General features: G+C 36.9%; 1 protein-coding gene across 1 annotated transcript in view; it reads right to left on the bottom strand.

The window, feature by feature from the left end:
* MED25 (mediator complex subunit 25) overlaps nt 1-16360 on the bottom strand; it is a 28315-nt gene that overhangs the window by 9348 nt on the left and 2607 nt on the right. Inside the window, exons 3-12 of the mRNA XM_014065603.2 lie at nt 13912-13957; nt 12356-12480; nt 11075-11173; nt 9695-9815; nt 5839-5995; nt 1472-1599; nt 1302-1395; nt 937-1133; nt 688-810; nt 508-593 (exon numbers count right to left, since the gene is read on the bottom strand). Of these exons, the coding sequence (XP_013921078.2) occupies nt 508-593; nt 688-810; nt 937-1133; nt 1302-1395; nt 1472-1599; nt 5839-5995; nt 9695-9815; nt 11075-11173; nt 12356-12480; nt 13912-13957 (1176 nt within the window). The remainder of the gene's footprint in view (nt 1-507; nt 594-687; nt 811-936; nt 1134-1301; nt 1396-1471; nt 1600-5838; nt 5996-9694; nt 9816-11074; nt 11174-12355; nt 12481-13911; nt 13958-16360) is intronic.

Below are 16360 nucleotides of genomic sequence, written 5' to 3'. Positions count from 1 at the left end.
TTGTCGCTCATAGTTGAGGTCTACTTATGATGTCAATTACAGATCTCTCTCATCTTTTTAAGTGGGAGAACTTGCACAATTGGTGGCTGACTAAATACTTTTTTGCCCCACTGTATAATCACGACAAAAGTTCTACTCAATTAGTTGTATAGGTTTTTTTTTTCAAGAGGGAGGGGAAAAAGAACTTGCTCCAGAATTCCTAACTTTTGAAAGTTAGTTCCACTCCCTTTGTTAGTTCCATTCATTTTCACAAAAGACCTTATAAATTAAAAAGATAGCCTGTGGCTAGAAGAAAACTATCCAAATAGACACGATGGTGATGTATTAGGATTGACTACTTCCTACTCATTGCACCTCTGATATATTTTTCTGCCTTCTTCCATCATAAATCCTCCAAAATTCAGCTTGTTTCTATCAGTATCAGGACATCAGTTTTGATTCCATCTCCCTGCTCTCAAATAAGCAACAATGTGTCTTTTTTCTGTTAAATGATCCAGAGGCACTCACAAGTTCTCTCCTTGATTGACATACACCTGGCAAGGCAGGGAACGTGTGAGCTTAGTATTGGAATCCACAGAAGTTGGCTTCGGCTTCTAGGAAAAGAGGATGGGATACATGGTCAAAATGCATCAGGGTAAGGAGCTCCTATGAATCTTTCTTCTTACTCTTCCACAATTCAGCTCTCACCTCCTGCCATTCCAGCACCCCACTCCATGCCATCACTTTGTTTGGGATAGATTGCTGGGGTGCTCCAATTTGTGCCTGTGTTGGCTGAGTCACATTCATACTGTTGGGAGGCACACCACTAGTCTGGGTAGAGGAAGAAGAGACGCACAAAAGTCAGTTGGCAAGCCAGTCACATCCTGAAGGAAAAAATGGTAAGATTTATGTGAGTGTCTGCCTCCCACTGCCAAAACTATCAGGACCCATATGTACCATGGCTGATGCACCAGATTGTGGGGAGGCTTGCACAGGTGGCTGAACCAGCAGGCCAGAGCCTGTGGTTACTGTGGAGACCAGACTAGACTGGGACGAGGCAGGGAGCTTTTGAGTCAGAGCTGGAACGGAGCCTGTTGGAAGGGTCTGCGGAGGAGGTTGACTGAAAGCTGGTTGCATGGTATTCAACGAAGGGACTGTTCAGAAGGAAGGAAGAAAAAACATGGATGTGTAAATCACCATCCATAATCATCACCACTTCTGATACTTTTTTGTCCTCAGTTCTAATATCCTTCCCAACTCCAAGCCTAAACTTTGAAAGCACTGCTTTCAGCCCCAATCCTGGGAGACACATAGGGACTCACAGCGGGGGCCTAGAACAGCCTTTTGGTTCTTGGCAGCGTCCACAGCAGACTGAGCAGCTGCCTGCGCCGCAGTAAGAGTAGTGGATTGTGTAACCTAAACCAGAAAGAAGTAATCAGGAAAAGAAAGGAAAGGTCCCAACCCATTTGTTACTTGAGGGCAAAGGATGTACCTGATACGGCTGAGAAACCTGTGGCAGAACTTGTGGTTGTGCCGGAGGGAGTGGAGGAGGAACTGGGGGAGGCTGGGATACAGGTTGTTTGGGCTGCAGGTTGTTATTGGTTGCTCCTGCTCCTCCTACTGCATGCAAATAAGAGAGGTTGACATTAAGTATACACAATAAGTAATATACAGGATTTGCAAGAGATATTATTCATCATCAAAAGGGCACATTCCCTACTGCCAATTACATCTTGTTCATATACATACACAAATACAAGCATGTGAAGGAGATGAAACTTCACAAACCTTATTTCTATCATGCTCCCCTGCATTATAGAACATTCAAATTTCATATTATCAATCTAGTGTATATATATATGCATTATTACAATTATTAATCATTTATTTAGCTATAACTATTATTACTTTATTTTATACATAATACTCTAATTTTAACCAAATTTAACTTAATTTTTATTCTAACATTTCATTTCTTCATCCTGTATCCTTCCAGTAGTAGTGCAGACTATATATCTTGCCATTTGTGGTATCTGTATAATAAGTCTTGTTTGGACTTCTCTTGGCACCTTGTTGTTCCTTGCGTATCTTATAAAGACTCGAAACCCTCCATCTGTTCCTTCCATCCGCTTGGCTTTAGTTATCACTGGTGCTTCTGCCAAAATTTATCTCATTGTTTCTGCCAAATTTTTTCCCTTCTCTTCTTCCATGTTTTGAGGTTTGAGATAGGGTTCCAGTTCGTTAATCTCTCCTTTCAACATTCCATTAATGTCAATATCAACAATTTTCTTATCACTTTGTTCATATTTTTTTTGAACTCTATCTTCAAATTTCATCATCATTTTATAAATATTCTCAACTCTTCCCTCTATTTTTTCTGTTTTTTTGTTCTGTTCTTCATTCCCTTTTCAATGTTTTTGCACTTATTTGTACTTTTTGAATTTCAAACATAATCATTTGCAATGTTAATTGTTTTTCTTCTTCATTTGCGCCATTCTTCCAGGTTATAAACACTGCCACTAAAACATCCAAAGCTTTTTTGTTAAGTTTCAAACAAGTTCACTATAATCTTTCAAGTCAAAGTTTTCTCTTTACTCCAGTCCAGCTATTGATAGTACTCCAGAAGAGCACCTGTATAAACAATTCGTACTCTTCCCATTATCAGTAGCCTTGAAGTATTAAATATGAGTCAAATGTTCAAAAGAAATAAAAAAAGCCTACAGCTTCTAGATGGCAGTGTTGCTTCTTTTTCCTCTGCCTCTACCCCTCTCTTTAAATTCTGGGCTTAAGAAGAAAAAGTGCTTAAAAACTAACAATCCAGCCAAGCGTTGTAAAAAGAGAAGAAAGAAAATCGTATTCTACAAATATGAAAAAAGAGGAAAAATAGAAGAGGGAAAAACGAAACCAGTCCAATTTAAAAAGAAAGAGGCATTTGTAAAAATCCCATCCATAAGAAAAAAAAGCTAAATTAAAAAAAGATAACACACTAAGGGATTAACACAGGATTAATTCGCCGTTTACTCTCTTCTATCTTCAATTTTAATTTTACTCTAAGTCTTTTGGGTGTTCTCTAATAGTAAAATATCTCACCATTTCAACACACTCTCTCTCCTGCTTTTCTGTTCAGGGGCTGTCCCAACCTTCTGCAGCTTCAATGGCTGGTTCTCATTGTTGCCGGAAAAAAGAGCTTCTCCTGGATCAACCAGGGACTTTGCGATATCCCTGAGATCAGCAGGATGTGCCCTTCTTTATCACCATCTCTATGGGACGGTTTAGGTCCAAAAGGACCGTCCAGTAGCAGAGATATTGACAACAATCCTGGAATTCCAAGATTGAATGTCGTGTCATAGCGACGTCACCCCTGCCATCCCCTTTAATCTTGAGCAGGGGTTGGACTAGAAGACCACCAAGGTCCCTTCCAACTTTGTTATGCTGTTATTCATTCATTCATTTGTAAAACTTATTGGCCGCCCATCTTACCATAGGGTAACTCTGGGTGGCTTACAGCTACATCTAAATTAAACATGAAAAGTTAAAATTAAACATTGAAACCAAAGACCTAAAGAGGGCGGGAGTGAAGTGGGGGAAAGATGAGATCTGTTATTACTCAATCAACCACCTCCATTGGGCTGATCCGCCATTGGGGCCCCAAGCCGACAGGCACAACCACATCTTTAGGCCCTTACGAAAAGATAGGAGGGTTGGAACCAACTTCACATCGGGGGGACAAGATGTTCCATGGGGCAGAAGCAACAGTAGAGAAGGCCTTCCTCCTGGACCCCACGAACTGGAATAATTGGGCTGATGGGACCCACAGCATGTATCCTTTATTATTTCATTCCATTAAACGTTCGGCATATGGGAACAGTCTTCATCCCATTACATCGGCTTGCCCCACCCAGTCAGGCAGGGAAGGTATGTGGCAGCCAAAGAATTCCAATTGGTGGGATCCAGGAGAAGAGCCTTCTCTACTGTTGTCCATGCCCTGTGAAATACTGCCTCCTCTGGAGATGAGATGAGCTGCCTTCTCTTGGCCTTCCATAAAGATGTAAAAACGTGGCTTTGCACCCTTGCTTGGGGTGCACATATAAGTGTGGAGCCAAGAGGCTGGCTGGTGCTATAAAAGCCTCCTCTTCTTTTAACCAATTCTTAACATACATTTAAAATTTTATATATTTTTTATGCTTTTAATATTTTATTGAACACCGCCCAGAGGTCCTCTGTGAGGGAAATAAGTGGCTCTTGACAAAATAAACAAACAAACCTAGAAACAAATAATAGAAGGTATATAATTCCTTTTTAAAAAACAATTTGATCATAGATCATTGTTTTTACATTACTTGGTGATACATTGGAACTTGAAAACTATTTTCATATTTTGGCTCTCACTGTTGTGATAAAATCACTCACTCAAATGAGTTAGCTATAACAATATTTGTATAAATAAAATAAAATAAGCAAGTCCTAGCTATACTGCAATATGTCCTGAAACCATTCCCCACAACCAAAAATGCTATGGCTCATTCTTGGCACCAACAAGTTATCCATTCCAATGCAATCATTGTAGCCAAGAGAAACATACTAGCATACTAAACTTAAAAATGAATTAAAATAAAGAAACCGAAGCTGGCCTTGGTCAGTATTACTTGTAATGCTTTTACAATTTAATGCATTATTTCTAAAATGCTGAATTCCAATTTTTTAAATTAGAAAAATAAGTATGTGAACGAATCAAATGAAAATGTTAGATATAGCTCCTACTTATTCTAGTTGGAGGGCCATAGATACTTTTACTATGATATCTGGATTTGATGGTTTGTGTAAGTTCAAGCATATTTTTGTAGCCTGATCAGTCTCCTATTTAAATTTGCTTCTGCTTCTGCTAGTAAAGAAAAATCAGAAACAAAAATGCACTGAAATCCTTTTTCTAAAAATAGCTATTCCTCTATTTTCCAGGACTTCTTGCTTGGCATTTTGGACAGTAAAACAGAGTGCATAAAAACTGATAATCTGGACTTCTGATAAAAGGGAAAACTGGAGATTCCTGGAGCACTGAAATCTAAAACGATTGTCATGATTCTTTTCCCTCTTGAATTACTTCATGATTATAAAAAGCCTCCCCCCCCCCCGCAAAAAAAAAAACACCCTAAACAAGCCCAATTCTTGACTTTGAAGACAGGATCCCTTTGGAAAACAAATTTGGGCTACCATGGAGACAAGGCAGAAAATTGAAATGCTTGCTGTGGAAAAAAGTAGTGTGGGTGAATGATGACAAAGAGTACTCCCCATATCTCCCTCCCACCCCAATTTCAAGGAGGAGAAAGAGGAGCATGTACAATTAAATACATTGGAGTTATATTAGCTGTGATTAGACCCATTAATTTTAATAAATCCACTCTAAATACAACAAGTCTTAATCTAATCAGATGTCCCAAGCTAGCTTTTCAAAATGCAACTTTGTTTTTGTTTTTCCTTGAAGACATTTTGCTTCTCATTCAAGAAGCTTCTTGAATGAGTAGTGAAATAGTTTCAAGGAAAAACAAAGTCCAGTTGCCTTTTGAAAAAGTCATCTTTGGGACAACCATGGCCTGGATGACTGAGAATCTCCCTGGAAACCTAATCAGATGATTACAACATGAACTTAATGATCATGTAATTAATTCCAAGTTGTAATAGGGAAAGAGTCAGGCAAGTCCAAGGACCAATATCAAATCTCATTACCGTCTCTCCTCCCTTCCTTGCCCTTTGTGGGATACTAAACACCCTGTATTGCTTTTTTCATTCTTCTCTAGGTTAAACTTGTAACAATCCAGTATGATCTATTTTAGTCTCATCCGCATTTCCAAGATCAGGTCTTACCTGGAAGTACCATACCACGGATAAGGATCATGTGTCGGGGGTCCTGGCTGTAGTCTTTCAATTGAGTCTCCAACATGTTCCCTGTCACAGATTTCTCAAAGAGAATGCGCAAAGCTGGCAGTTTCCGTGGGGAGATAATAGAAAAATGAATTCCCCGCTGGGGAAGAAAAACAGAGTAGATAAACAGAGAGAAGAACCATACAGTACATTTCTTCCCTCACAACTGCAGACGATGTGTAAAGACACTGTTGTACCATCTTTGTTAAAGCTAAGCTAGTAGTGATCTGCTCAATATTGAAAGCAACATTGGTAGAAAGAAAAGCTACATGTCCAGTACAAAAATCTGCTGTTTCCCCAACCTGGATAGCCTCCATATTTCTGAAGTAAATTTCAAAACTCCCCAATGCTACAAGGCTGGCAAACTCAAGAAGCAAGAATTACACAAATTTTGGATAGTCATTTTGTCAGAGTAATCAACATAATATTCAAAGAAACATGTTTCCAATAACTATAGTAAACCAGTTAAGGGGGAATGTTTCTTTTCAATGGCCCCCACGCTGCATTGTGCTGTTTCACCCACTTGCTGAACTCTCTCACACCCAACCACCAAGGCGATGGATGGCAACTATAGAAAGGGAAACCCGCAACCTGGAGTGTTCCCAGTTTAGGCAAACTGAAGAAAAATATCTAACGCTACTCCTTCCCATTTTCTTCCTTTAGTCTTCCTCCTTAGTCTTAGCTATTTCAAAAAAAAAATTACAATGTTATTTCAAATGTCTTCTCACTTGGGTGCTTGCCATTTTTAATTGCAAAGTAAATTTTAAGCATCTTTCTAACAATGTTGGAGGCTGCATTAGTTATAGAAGATTTATTGTCATCTGATGTGATAATATTTAACTTGGGTGTATAGGAGAAGAACTAGACTTGGCTTTAACAACAAAGTATAAATATGGCGAAGACCATAAAATATTTCTTGTTTAAGGAAATATTCACAAGAGGAAATGCAAGAATCAAATTTATAAATAAAAAGTTTTCATAACAAAAGAAGAGATTAAAATAAAAGCTAGAAGCTGTACATATTGAATTGATTTACATCATTATTAAAAGTATGCTCTCAACTGAGGATATATTATTTTAGCAAATTCATTTACTTTCCTCCCTGGGAATACTAGATTCCTTATTAAGAGACAAAAGAAGAGCTACTGAGGTCACCAGAGATAGACAATCCCCTGTAGGAGATAAATTCAGACATCTGCTAAGAGAATATATGTCATTTTCTCACACCCTGAGGCTTGAAAGAGAAAAGGGTGTGTCAGAGGATCGATATCTCTGGTTGCATTAGGCTTTGGCCATGCTTTGCTACCAACCATGGCATTCCAGCATAATACTCCTTCAACAAAAGCTCTTCATATATCTGGCTGAAATCTCCATTTTCCTCTAGGCCACAATGTGTCAATATTTGAGAAGATTTGGATAGAGCAGAACACTCCAGAAACTGGTCCGCACAAACAAGGAAGGCCCCATCTGTGGGATGCAGGCAGCACACAAAACCCATCCCGGAAAGAGAAAAAATATTGCTTAAAGATTATGATCCAGCTGAGCCTTGAGAGGAAAGAGGTTTTGAATCCACAAACACAAAAAATGGGAAAAGAAGGGGGGAGGGAGATCAGCCCAGTTTAAGAGGCATTTGTAAAAATTCCATCCATAAAAAACAAACAAAATTAAAATGAAAAAGATAACACGATAGTTTTAAATCAGGGTAAATTTGCCACTTGTTTCCTTGTGTCTTCAATTTTATTTTAACTCTGAGGTTTTCTCTTCTCTAATAATAAAGATTTTTCTCACCATTTCGACACACAGTCTCTCCTGTGCTGCTTCCGTTTCAGGGGCTTGTCCCAACTTTCTGCAGCCATATTGGCTGCTTCTCTTGTAGCTGGCAAAAAGAGCTTTTTCCTTGATCAATCAGGGACTTTGCGATGCCCCTGAGATCAGCAGGACATGCCCTTCACTATTACCGTACCTTCAGAATGGTTTAGATCCAAAAAGGATTGTCCAGCAACAGAGATATCGACAGCAATCCTGGAGCCCCAAGATTGTGTGTCGTAGCGATATCAAGACCCGCCCTTTCCGGAGTTCGGAGTTTAGAAAAGAGAGCCAAAAACAGAGGGAAAAGATGTAACACTGCCATCTAGTGGCTAGAGGCTTGGCAACATCTGATATTATAAAGCTATCGGCTTGGTTTACTGAAAGGGTCAGTGGAAAAAGCTTCACTGAATTTGTCTGAAACCTAGCAAAAGCCTTGGATGTTTTAGTGGCAGTGTTTATAACTTGGAAAAATGGCACTATATGAAGAAGAAAAGGAACTAACATTGCAAATATTATGTTAGAAATTCAAAAACTCTTAATAACTACAGAGAGAATTGAAGAGAGTCTTGAATTTATAGATCAAAATACAAAATATCAAAATACAGAAAGTATGGAGGGAAGAGTTGAGAATACTTATAAAACAACGATGAAATTTGAGAACAAAGTACAAAAAAATTACAAAGACATATGAAAGTAATAAGAAAATTGTTGACATTGACGGCAAATCGAGTGTGGAGGGAAATGATGTTTGTGGAATACGGAAAGGAAAGCGATGAACTGGAACTCTGAGATGTCAAAACATAGATGAAGAAAGGAGAGAAAATTTGGCAGAAACAATGAGAGTAATTTCGGCAGAAGCTCCAGTGATAAAAAAGTCAAGCAGAGGAAAGGAACAGATGGAGGGTTTTGAATTCTTATAAGATATCCAATGAAAAACAAGTTGTCAAGAGAAGTCCACATAAGACTTAACAAGAAAACACTTAGAATACAGATTCTACAAATGGCAAGAGATATTGGACTGCATTATTTCTGGAATATCATCTAGGATGATGAAATGAAATGTCACAATAAAATTTAGTTAAATATAGTTAAACTTTGTATTATGTATAAGATAAAGTAATAATAGCTATAGTCAAATAAATGATTAATAATGATAATAAAGCATTTATATATACTAGATTGATAATATGAAATTTTATATAAACTGTAAGTGATGATAATGGAGATAATGTTGAAAAGTCTTTTTATAAAAGATAAATAATTCTATATAGAATAGAAAGATGTAATATCATTGGATAATTTCAGGATGATGTTATGGAATGCATTACATCATTTACTTCAAATTTAATATGCCTCACATAAAAAGGATGTAATAATAGCTATGGTTAATTGAAGTTTAACAATTACAATAATTTGTATAAATGTACATTAGATTGATGATACTAATAATGGAAAAAACACGGAATTGAAAATTATTAGAGAATGTTGTTAATGCTAAAATAATAGAATGATTTAGAATAGGATACAAAAAAATTCTTCATTATTAGATATATTGAAGATGATATAATGAATCATTATAATATAAAAAGATACATATTTAGAATACTTTGTTTAAAATGGTGAAACAATAGTGATGTTTAAACAAATGAAGTACAATAATAATGTATACAAAGATATTTGATTGACAATAAGTGATTTTTGATAAAGCTCAAGTGATGACTATGGAAAGGATGGAGAAAGATTTTATAACCAATCGACACACTGCATGTAGTTGAAGAGGTTTTGCATGTTTATGTTTGTTTGAAAATAAAAAATTTATATATAAAAAAAACCAAACCCACCCACCCCAGTCCATGGAAAAGCTTCTCTGCATGGAACCGGTCCCTGGTGCGCAAAGGTTTGGGACCACTAAGATGGAGGAATGGTTGGCAGCATTAACATATCTTACCCAAATAAAACGAGTAATGGCTACTGAATATTTTTTACTCACCTCACCAATCTTTTGAACCAGATTTTCTGTTGTATAGCCTGAATATGTGGTACTCTCCACAGCTGGAAGCAGGTAGGGGGGTGAGTTGCATATGAGGATGCAGACTTTATGTGTGGGACCTCTGTTTGGGAGAGAGCGCAAAAAAGGACACAATGAATGAAAATTGGGGAATTACACATTCAGTACACAGTGCATTATTATAAGTACTCCCTCACTTACAAACACAATCGAGAACAGAATTTTCTTTGCTAAGCAAGAGTTATTAAGTGGGTCATGTCTGATATTTGGCTTCCCCTGTTAACTTTGCTCATCAGAAGCCAGCTGGAAAGATTGCAAATGGAGATCACATGACTAGGAATCTGCAACTGTCATAATTACATACTGGTTGCCAATTTTGATCACATGATAATGAGGAGTCATAACAGACACCAGTGCGAGAACCAATTAATAACCACTTTTGTCAGTGGTCACTGTAACTCTCAAACAAATGGTTGTAAATCTAGGATTACCTGCAGAAAGTAAGCTACACTGGCAACAATGTTACAAATTTGCCCTTTATTTTAATGTTTCTGGATGGGACTATCTTGTCTCAAGAAATACCACACCTGAGTGAGAGATTTAACAAACCAAGCATAATATTTCTTTAGTATGATTATGAATGAAATGGAATTTATCTGCATACTGGGTGGTTTTAAACTCCACACTATTTGGATTTTCCTGCTTCATAGTTCACAGCAGTTTTAGCAGGGCGGCACTTAAACACATAAAATGGTGTGGAAAATGTAATATTCCTTTCCACATGCCTCTGATCAAACTGGTAATAAGTTGCTTTAATTTTTTTTAAGTGCTAATATACTGGATCACAGATTTCCTATATCGCAATTGTTTCAAGAGCTATGCCAACTGTTTTATCAATCTACTTTACTTCTTCACTGCCCTAAAATTGTAAACAGATCAAATATTACATATATTAAGGCTCCTATTTTCATGAATTGACCCCTGAAACTATAAGCTCTTTGAAGAAAGCATGTAGCATTACTTTAAAAGAAAACAAATTTGCATGAGGAAAATTACAGCAGCGGCAGAAGCACAATTCTTATGCCATAACCTCTCATTCTAGACACTGCATGATTTACTGAAGTAAATGTATCTAAAAGATACAATTAAAAAATCATTTTATTTAATCTAATTCCTGGTAGTGTAGAACAATTCCAGTTGCATAAAAATTACAGCCACAAAATCAACCCCAACATGAGTCATGGCCATTTGTGCTAATATTAAAAACAGATGGGTGCTCTCAAGCACATTCACTGAATGTACTTGTACATTTTCTGCCCTTTGTTCCATCACCACCTACCCCCACCCCTCATGATCACTTACATTTGCTCTCTCATCTTCTTGAAGTCATCAAAAAGTTGTAGGGCAGTACTGAGACCTTCTGAGATGAGGCTGCAGCTCTCACCACCACCACCCACAAACCTGCAAAGACAACAAGGATACGAAAACTGGTGCTGAAGACCAAAGCCTTATTCAATTTAGCTCAGTTCTTAGTGTAATAAACAAACAAACCAAAAGGCTATCTAAAAGTATAGTTACATCCAAATCAGAAAATCATGATGAATGATTTTATATCCTGGTTTGTTTTTCAGGCATGAGTCCACAAGTTTAATTCTTCTTATGTGTATGTAAACTGAATTACAATAATCTGAACAAAACTATTTTTATGCTCTGGCAGCATAAACAAAGCTGCTATATTTGATTCAACAGCTGATCCAGTTTTGTGTCTGTGCATCTGCTTGAATCAGTTTTGAGTCCAGGTAGCTGCCTGGACTAGTTCCTGGAGTTTTCTTGACAAGGTTTTTCAGAGGTGGTTTGCCATTGCCTCCTTGGTCCAAGGGCACCTAGTTAAAGTCTAAAATGGGAGCTAGAATTTATGGTCTCTCAATTTCTAGCCTTGTGCCTTAGCTTTCTTGAGCCATCTAGTTTACTTCAATTTATTTCAAAACAATGAGCTGCAAAGGCTTTAGACACCATTTTTTACTCTTGGTCTGCAACTAAAAACCTTTTAATCTGAGATGTCTGAATTTAAACTTAAAACTTTATATAATACTTATTATATTTGAATTCCAGCATCAAACTACCCAACATCCTTTAACTTGAGTCTCCCAAATGAGCTGGAGTTGAACTTCCATGGCTGGTAATTATGAGATCTAAATTTCAAAAATACTGCAGGGACCACTTAGATATGTTTTAGTCTTCATATATGCTACAATGGTAAATTTTACCGCTTGCCTTATAACACACATTTTTATGGGAACCCAGGGGTCTTCGCTTCTGATCCAATTGCTATGATTCAACTTTAGGTATTTTGGTTTTTTTTTTAATCTTTCTTTCCAGTTTTTCCTAAACTGGGAATCTACATAAATTTCTAAATTCATTGTGTTCAGTTATCTAGCCAAATATATTACCCATAACAGATTATAGGCTAAAACATGTCACAAGCAGAAGAAAATAATCTTATGGCACAACACTGACTAAACATTTGTTCTACTAGCTTTCCAAGATTATTTTTCTCATCTCAGTAAGATGCCACATTTAAAAATTACACTCAGACAAATGTATTCTAAAGAAGAAACAGCATTAACACAGTCTTATACTCACTGAATGCTGTCCAGCCATGTGACAAATTCATACGCACTGCTCGTTGGCGCATGGCACTGTACATATGATTCAGGAGCGCAGTCTACTGTATTGAACACCACCAGACTGTATTGGGTACCACCATACTGTAGAATAGGTTGGAAAATAGGTTGGATATAGAGTGGCTTCTGGACAGAGATATTTTCAACAATATTTCTGATTCACATGAACATGAACACTCTTCCTAGTTTAAACTACTATTACTAATTAAGGATTTTGGCTTCTTTTACAGTATACATATAAACTGCTGCTCTTGAGATGTGCAAGACTCAAATTTCACCCACATTGGGTGCTGATACTTTGACTTCATAAAAGAGAAAGTTGGTTGTTATGATTGAAACAGAAATTTAAGCAACTATGACATTAGCAAGTATGGCAAGGCTATACCTTCCTATACGGCTGTCCTTCCTATAACCAAGAAGAATATATCATCTTCTATCTATATAATATACAATTTTCTCATAAACAGTAGCTCCAGTCTAGGTTGTCAACTGACTGGCATCAACACGAAAACCACAATACTTGAGAATATGGTGTAAATTTGTAAGGATGCAGTTCAATATACTCTGGATCTTATAATTCTGATAATCTAAGAATTATGATCTTAGTATTCCTTATTATTCAGTTATACAAGTGGGAATTACTTTATTCAAAATGACTTCACTATGACATAAACTATTAGTATTTTATTCAAAGATGTAATATATACTGAAAAATTCCCTTTCTACCTTTTATCTCCTTCTGCAACAGACATATATGAAAAATATAAGAGAATTCTTGCAAACAAATATGTCTAGGTCAAGATCTGAATCATCTCAGCACCTCAGAAAACTTCCAATTCCTACACTATTTTTAGTCAGAAACTTTTAAAAAAAGGCTAAGCAACATCACCTCCACCATTTAAAAAACGACTACTCTCAGTGAATTTCCCATATCCAAACAAAGAATATTTCATCTCTCTCTTCAGCACCTCCCAATAACAGGAAATAATAAATTATTTTCCTTCTGTTTGCAGGGTCCTGTGATCATGTGATCAGGTTTAATAATACTTTTACCCAAACCTGGCATTTCTTTCTGATTTTCTGAAAAAATGGCCGATAGCAAATAATGGCTTTACTTTACAATTGTGGATTCACTTTTCAGCAATGGCATTCAGTTAACAAATACTGCAAAAATGGTTATAAAAACAGGTCCTATGAGGTGGTGACCTTTTTTATGAGTGCCGCGACATGGTTTACACTGCATTCAAAAGACCGCATTAGAAATACATCTAAGTTACTATGTTTCAATCCTCATATACTTTTTGGAGAATGAATGTATAGTTGCAGAGGCCTATTGTATACCAAAATGGCACTGGCTATTCTCAGACCTTTGTTTCCCCCTATTTATTTTTCTGGGGAATATTCATTTCATAGAATTGAAAAAGGCTTTTCAAGCCCACTTCCCTGCTTAGCAGACAGTACTTTTCAGCTCCCTATTTATTCAATTTAGAATCTCAAAAATATTTTCACACTCACATCTCCTCCAAAGTCTGTTTCAGCTGGAGGACCACCATTAAAGTACCTGAAAATGAAAAGAAGAAATCCTTAGAAAACAAAAGGAGAGAAAAGTTATCCTAAATAAATATGGCACTAGAAATTCAATGATGATAATAATAAATCATGGTAAAATCGCAAACGGTAATGGAATTGAAATACCAAATGTCTAAATTACCAGAAGCCATCAGATTTCTGGACATTTTATAATTAGATAATATCAAACATGGGGCACTTAAAAGTAAGTTTAGTAAAGAATATATCCAGGGTGAGAAAACTGCTAAAGACAAAATTGAATTGTGAAAACATCATCAAAGCGATTAATACTTGGACTAAACCTGTGATACAATACATTGCGGGAATAAATTTATGGAAATGGAGGCACAGGTTTCCTTCAAGTCAAACAAAATATTGAAGAAGAAAAGCATGAATTAGCTGATTAGAAAAGACAACCAAGAACAGGCATTGATACATATTAAAATTGAACTTACTGAATATGCAGGAAACAAAATATGAATATCAAAATTATGTAATGAAAAAGTACAGAATTTTGCAAGGAAAAACATTATATGATCACTTTCTACAAAAGATCAAGGGGAAAACAGATAAACTTGGCAATGGCTTATAACTGGAAGATTTTAAAAAAAAGAAATGGAACGTTTGATTCTAGCTGATTAAGAGCAAGTTATATGAATTAATGCAATCAAAGACAGAATTGAAAATTTGTCAAATGATTCAAACTGCACTTTGTGTGAACAGGCAGAAGAAACGGTAAATCATACTCAACCTATGCAAGAAGATTGCACAAACTGAATATAAACAAAATGACACAGTAGCAAAAATGATTCACTGGACCATTTGTAAAAATTACCATCAGCCAGTAATGAGAAATTGGTGGGAACATAGAATTAAGAAAGTAGTAGAAAATGAACTGGTTAAATTGTTATTTCTAAATACAACTGATAAACTCTTGGCTCATGACACAAAATTAAACTGTAATTAGAAAGAAGAAAGTATTGACTTAATCAATGTGGCAATACCAGGCAACAGTAGAAGAAAAACAACTGAAGATCAAAAATACTAAGTTCTGAAAATCACAATTGAAAGATTATGGCATAAGATTGACTGTGGTTGTCTCAGTGGTTATTGGCATAATATGTGCCTTACCAAAAAATTTGGGCAGCACACAAAAAAATCTGCATATTGACAAATTTTCCGTCAATTAAAAAAGGCTTGTTTGGCTATGCACACACATATGCCAATACATTACAATCTAAATTCTTGAGAACCTGATGTCTATGAAGGCCAATACCAGCTAAAGAGCTGGCAGCTGTGATTTCACATTTTTATGTAACTGTAGCAGTAATGACAAACTGATAAAATGCCTGTCACTGGTGAGACACCAAGCAATTTTTGGTGACATGCAAAGCCTCTGGACTCTCTGGAAGTCACACAAGAGGGCTTTATTCTTGCGCAGTCTCTTAGGCAATTGAAAACCATGCAAGCATTCTCGTGTGATTTTTCTATGGTTCCATATGCCCTGCAAGAGCCCTCTTGTGCAATTTTCAGAGGTTCTAGAGCATAGGATCTGAAGGAGAACAGATAATCCGGACAGAAGGTGCAGAAAAGCCTCTCTGCTATAGGGTGATATATAAGAGTTAACCCGCAGCAGAGTCAAAGTAGACATTTTCTGAATTTTTGACATGACTAGGCCAAAACATTTGCCATCACTGACCTATACTACTGGTCAACTCTCAACAATTCTGGGCAGATCACAATAATAAAAAATCAATAAAACATAAAAGCTAAAAGGAAGCAAGCATAATGAAGCATTGTGCTGCCCCACATACTCACACACACTTGTGTGTTTTAGAGAGTTTATTAATGTTACCCAGCAGTCCCCTTCACCCTGCATCAGAAGTGTCCCAAATAACTCCAGCCACAAGCAGATCAAGATTAGTCCACAAGGCAATGGCCAATAGTCCATACAATAATAGAAAGTTGCTCCGACAAGTAAGTCCACCAAATAAACTTAGAGCCACCAAACAAAACTGAAAGTACATCTAGGAGAGCTCATTTGACAGAAGTTCAGTCTCTCCAAGGCATAAAGTCAAGCAGGAAGCACAAACAAACACACAGCTGTAAACAAAACACATTGTTCCTAGCAACATCTCCCTTTGGCTGCCGTGATAAATAGCTTTCTTGTGCAGCTCATCAAGATGGGTGGGGCCTTCTCCTGAGTAATCTGGCAGATCTCCTTTGCTCTTTTCTCTGCCTTGCGTGCTGTTGGGGATCCAACACAGAAGGCAGCTCCTCCTCCTCCTCTTCACTAGCCTGTGAACTATCCCCAGTCGAAGCGCTCCATAAATCTCTTTTAGCCAACAGTTCAGAATCATTAATTAACCCAGTTCCTAATGTGCCAGGAATAAGC

Source organism: Thamnophis sirtalis, unplaced genomic scaffold (assembly GCF_051295495.1).
Source record: "Thamnophis sirtalis isolate CommonGarterSnake01/CBP01778 unplaced genomic scaffold, rThaSir2_p1.2 scaffold_4, whole genome shotgun sequence".
Taxonomy (NCBI): domain Eukaryota; kingdom Metazoa; phylum Chordata; class Lepidosauria; order Squamata; family Natricidae; genus Thamnophis; species Thamnophis sirtalis.
The sequence above is the reverse complement of the archived record's forward strand: the minus strand, read 5'-3'. Positions and strand labels throughout refer to the sequence as shown.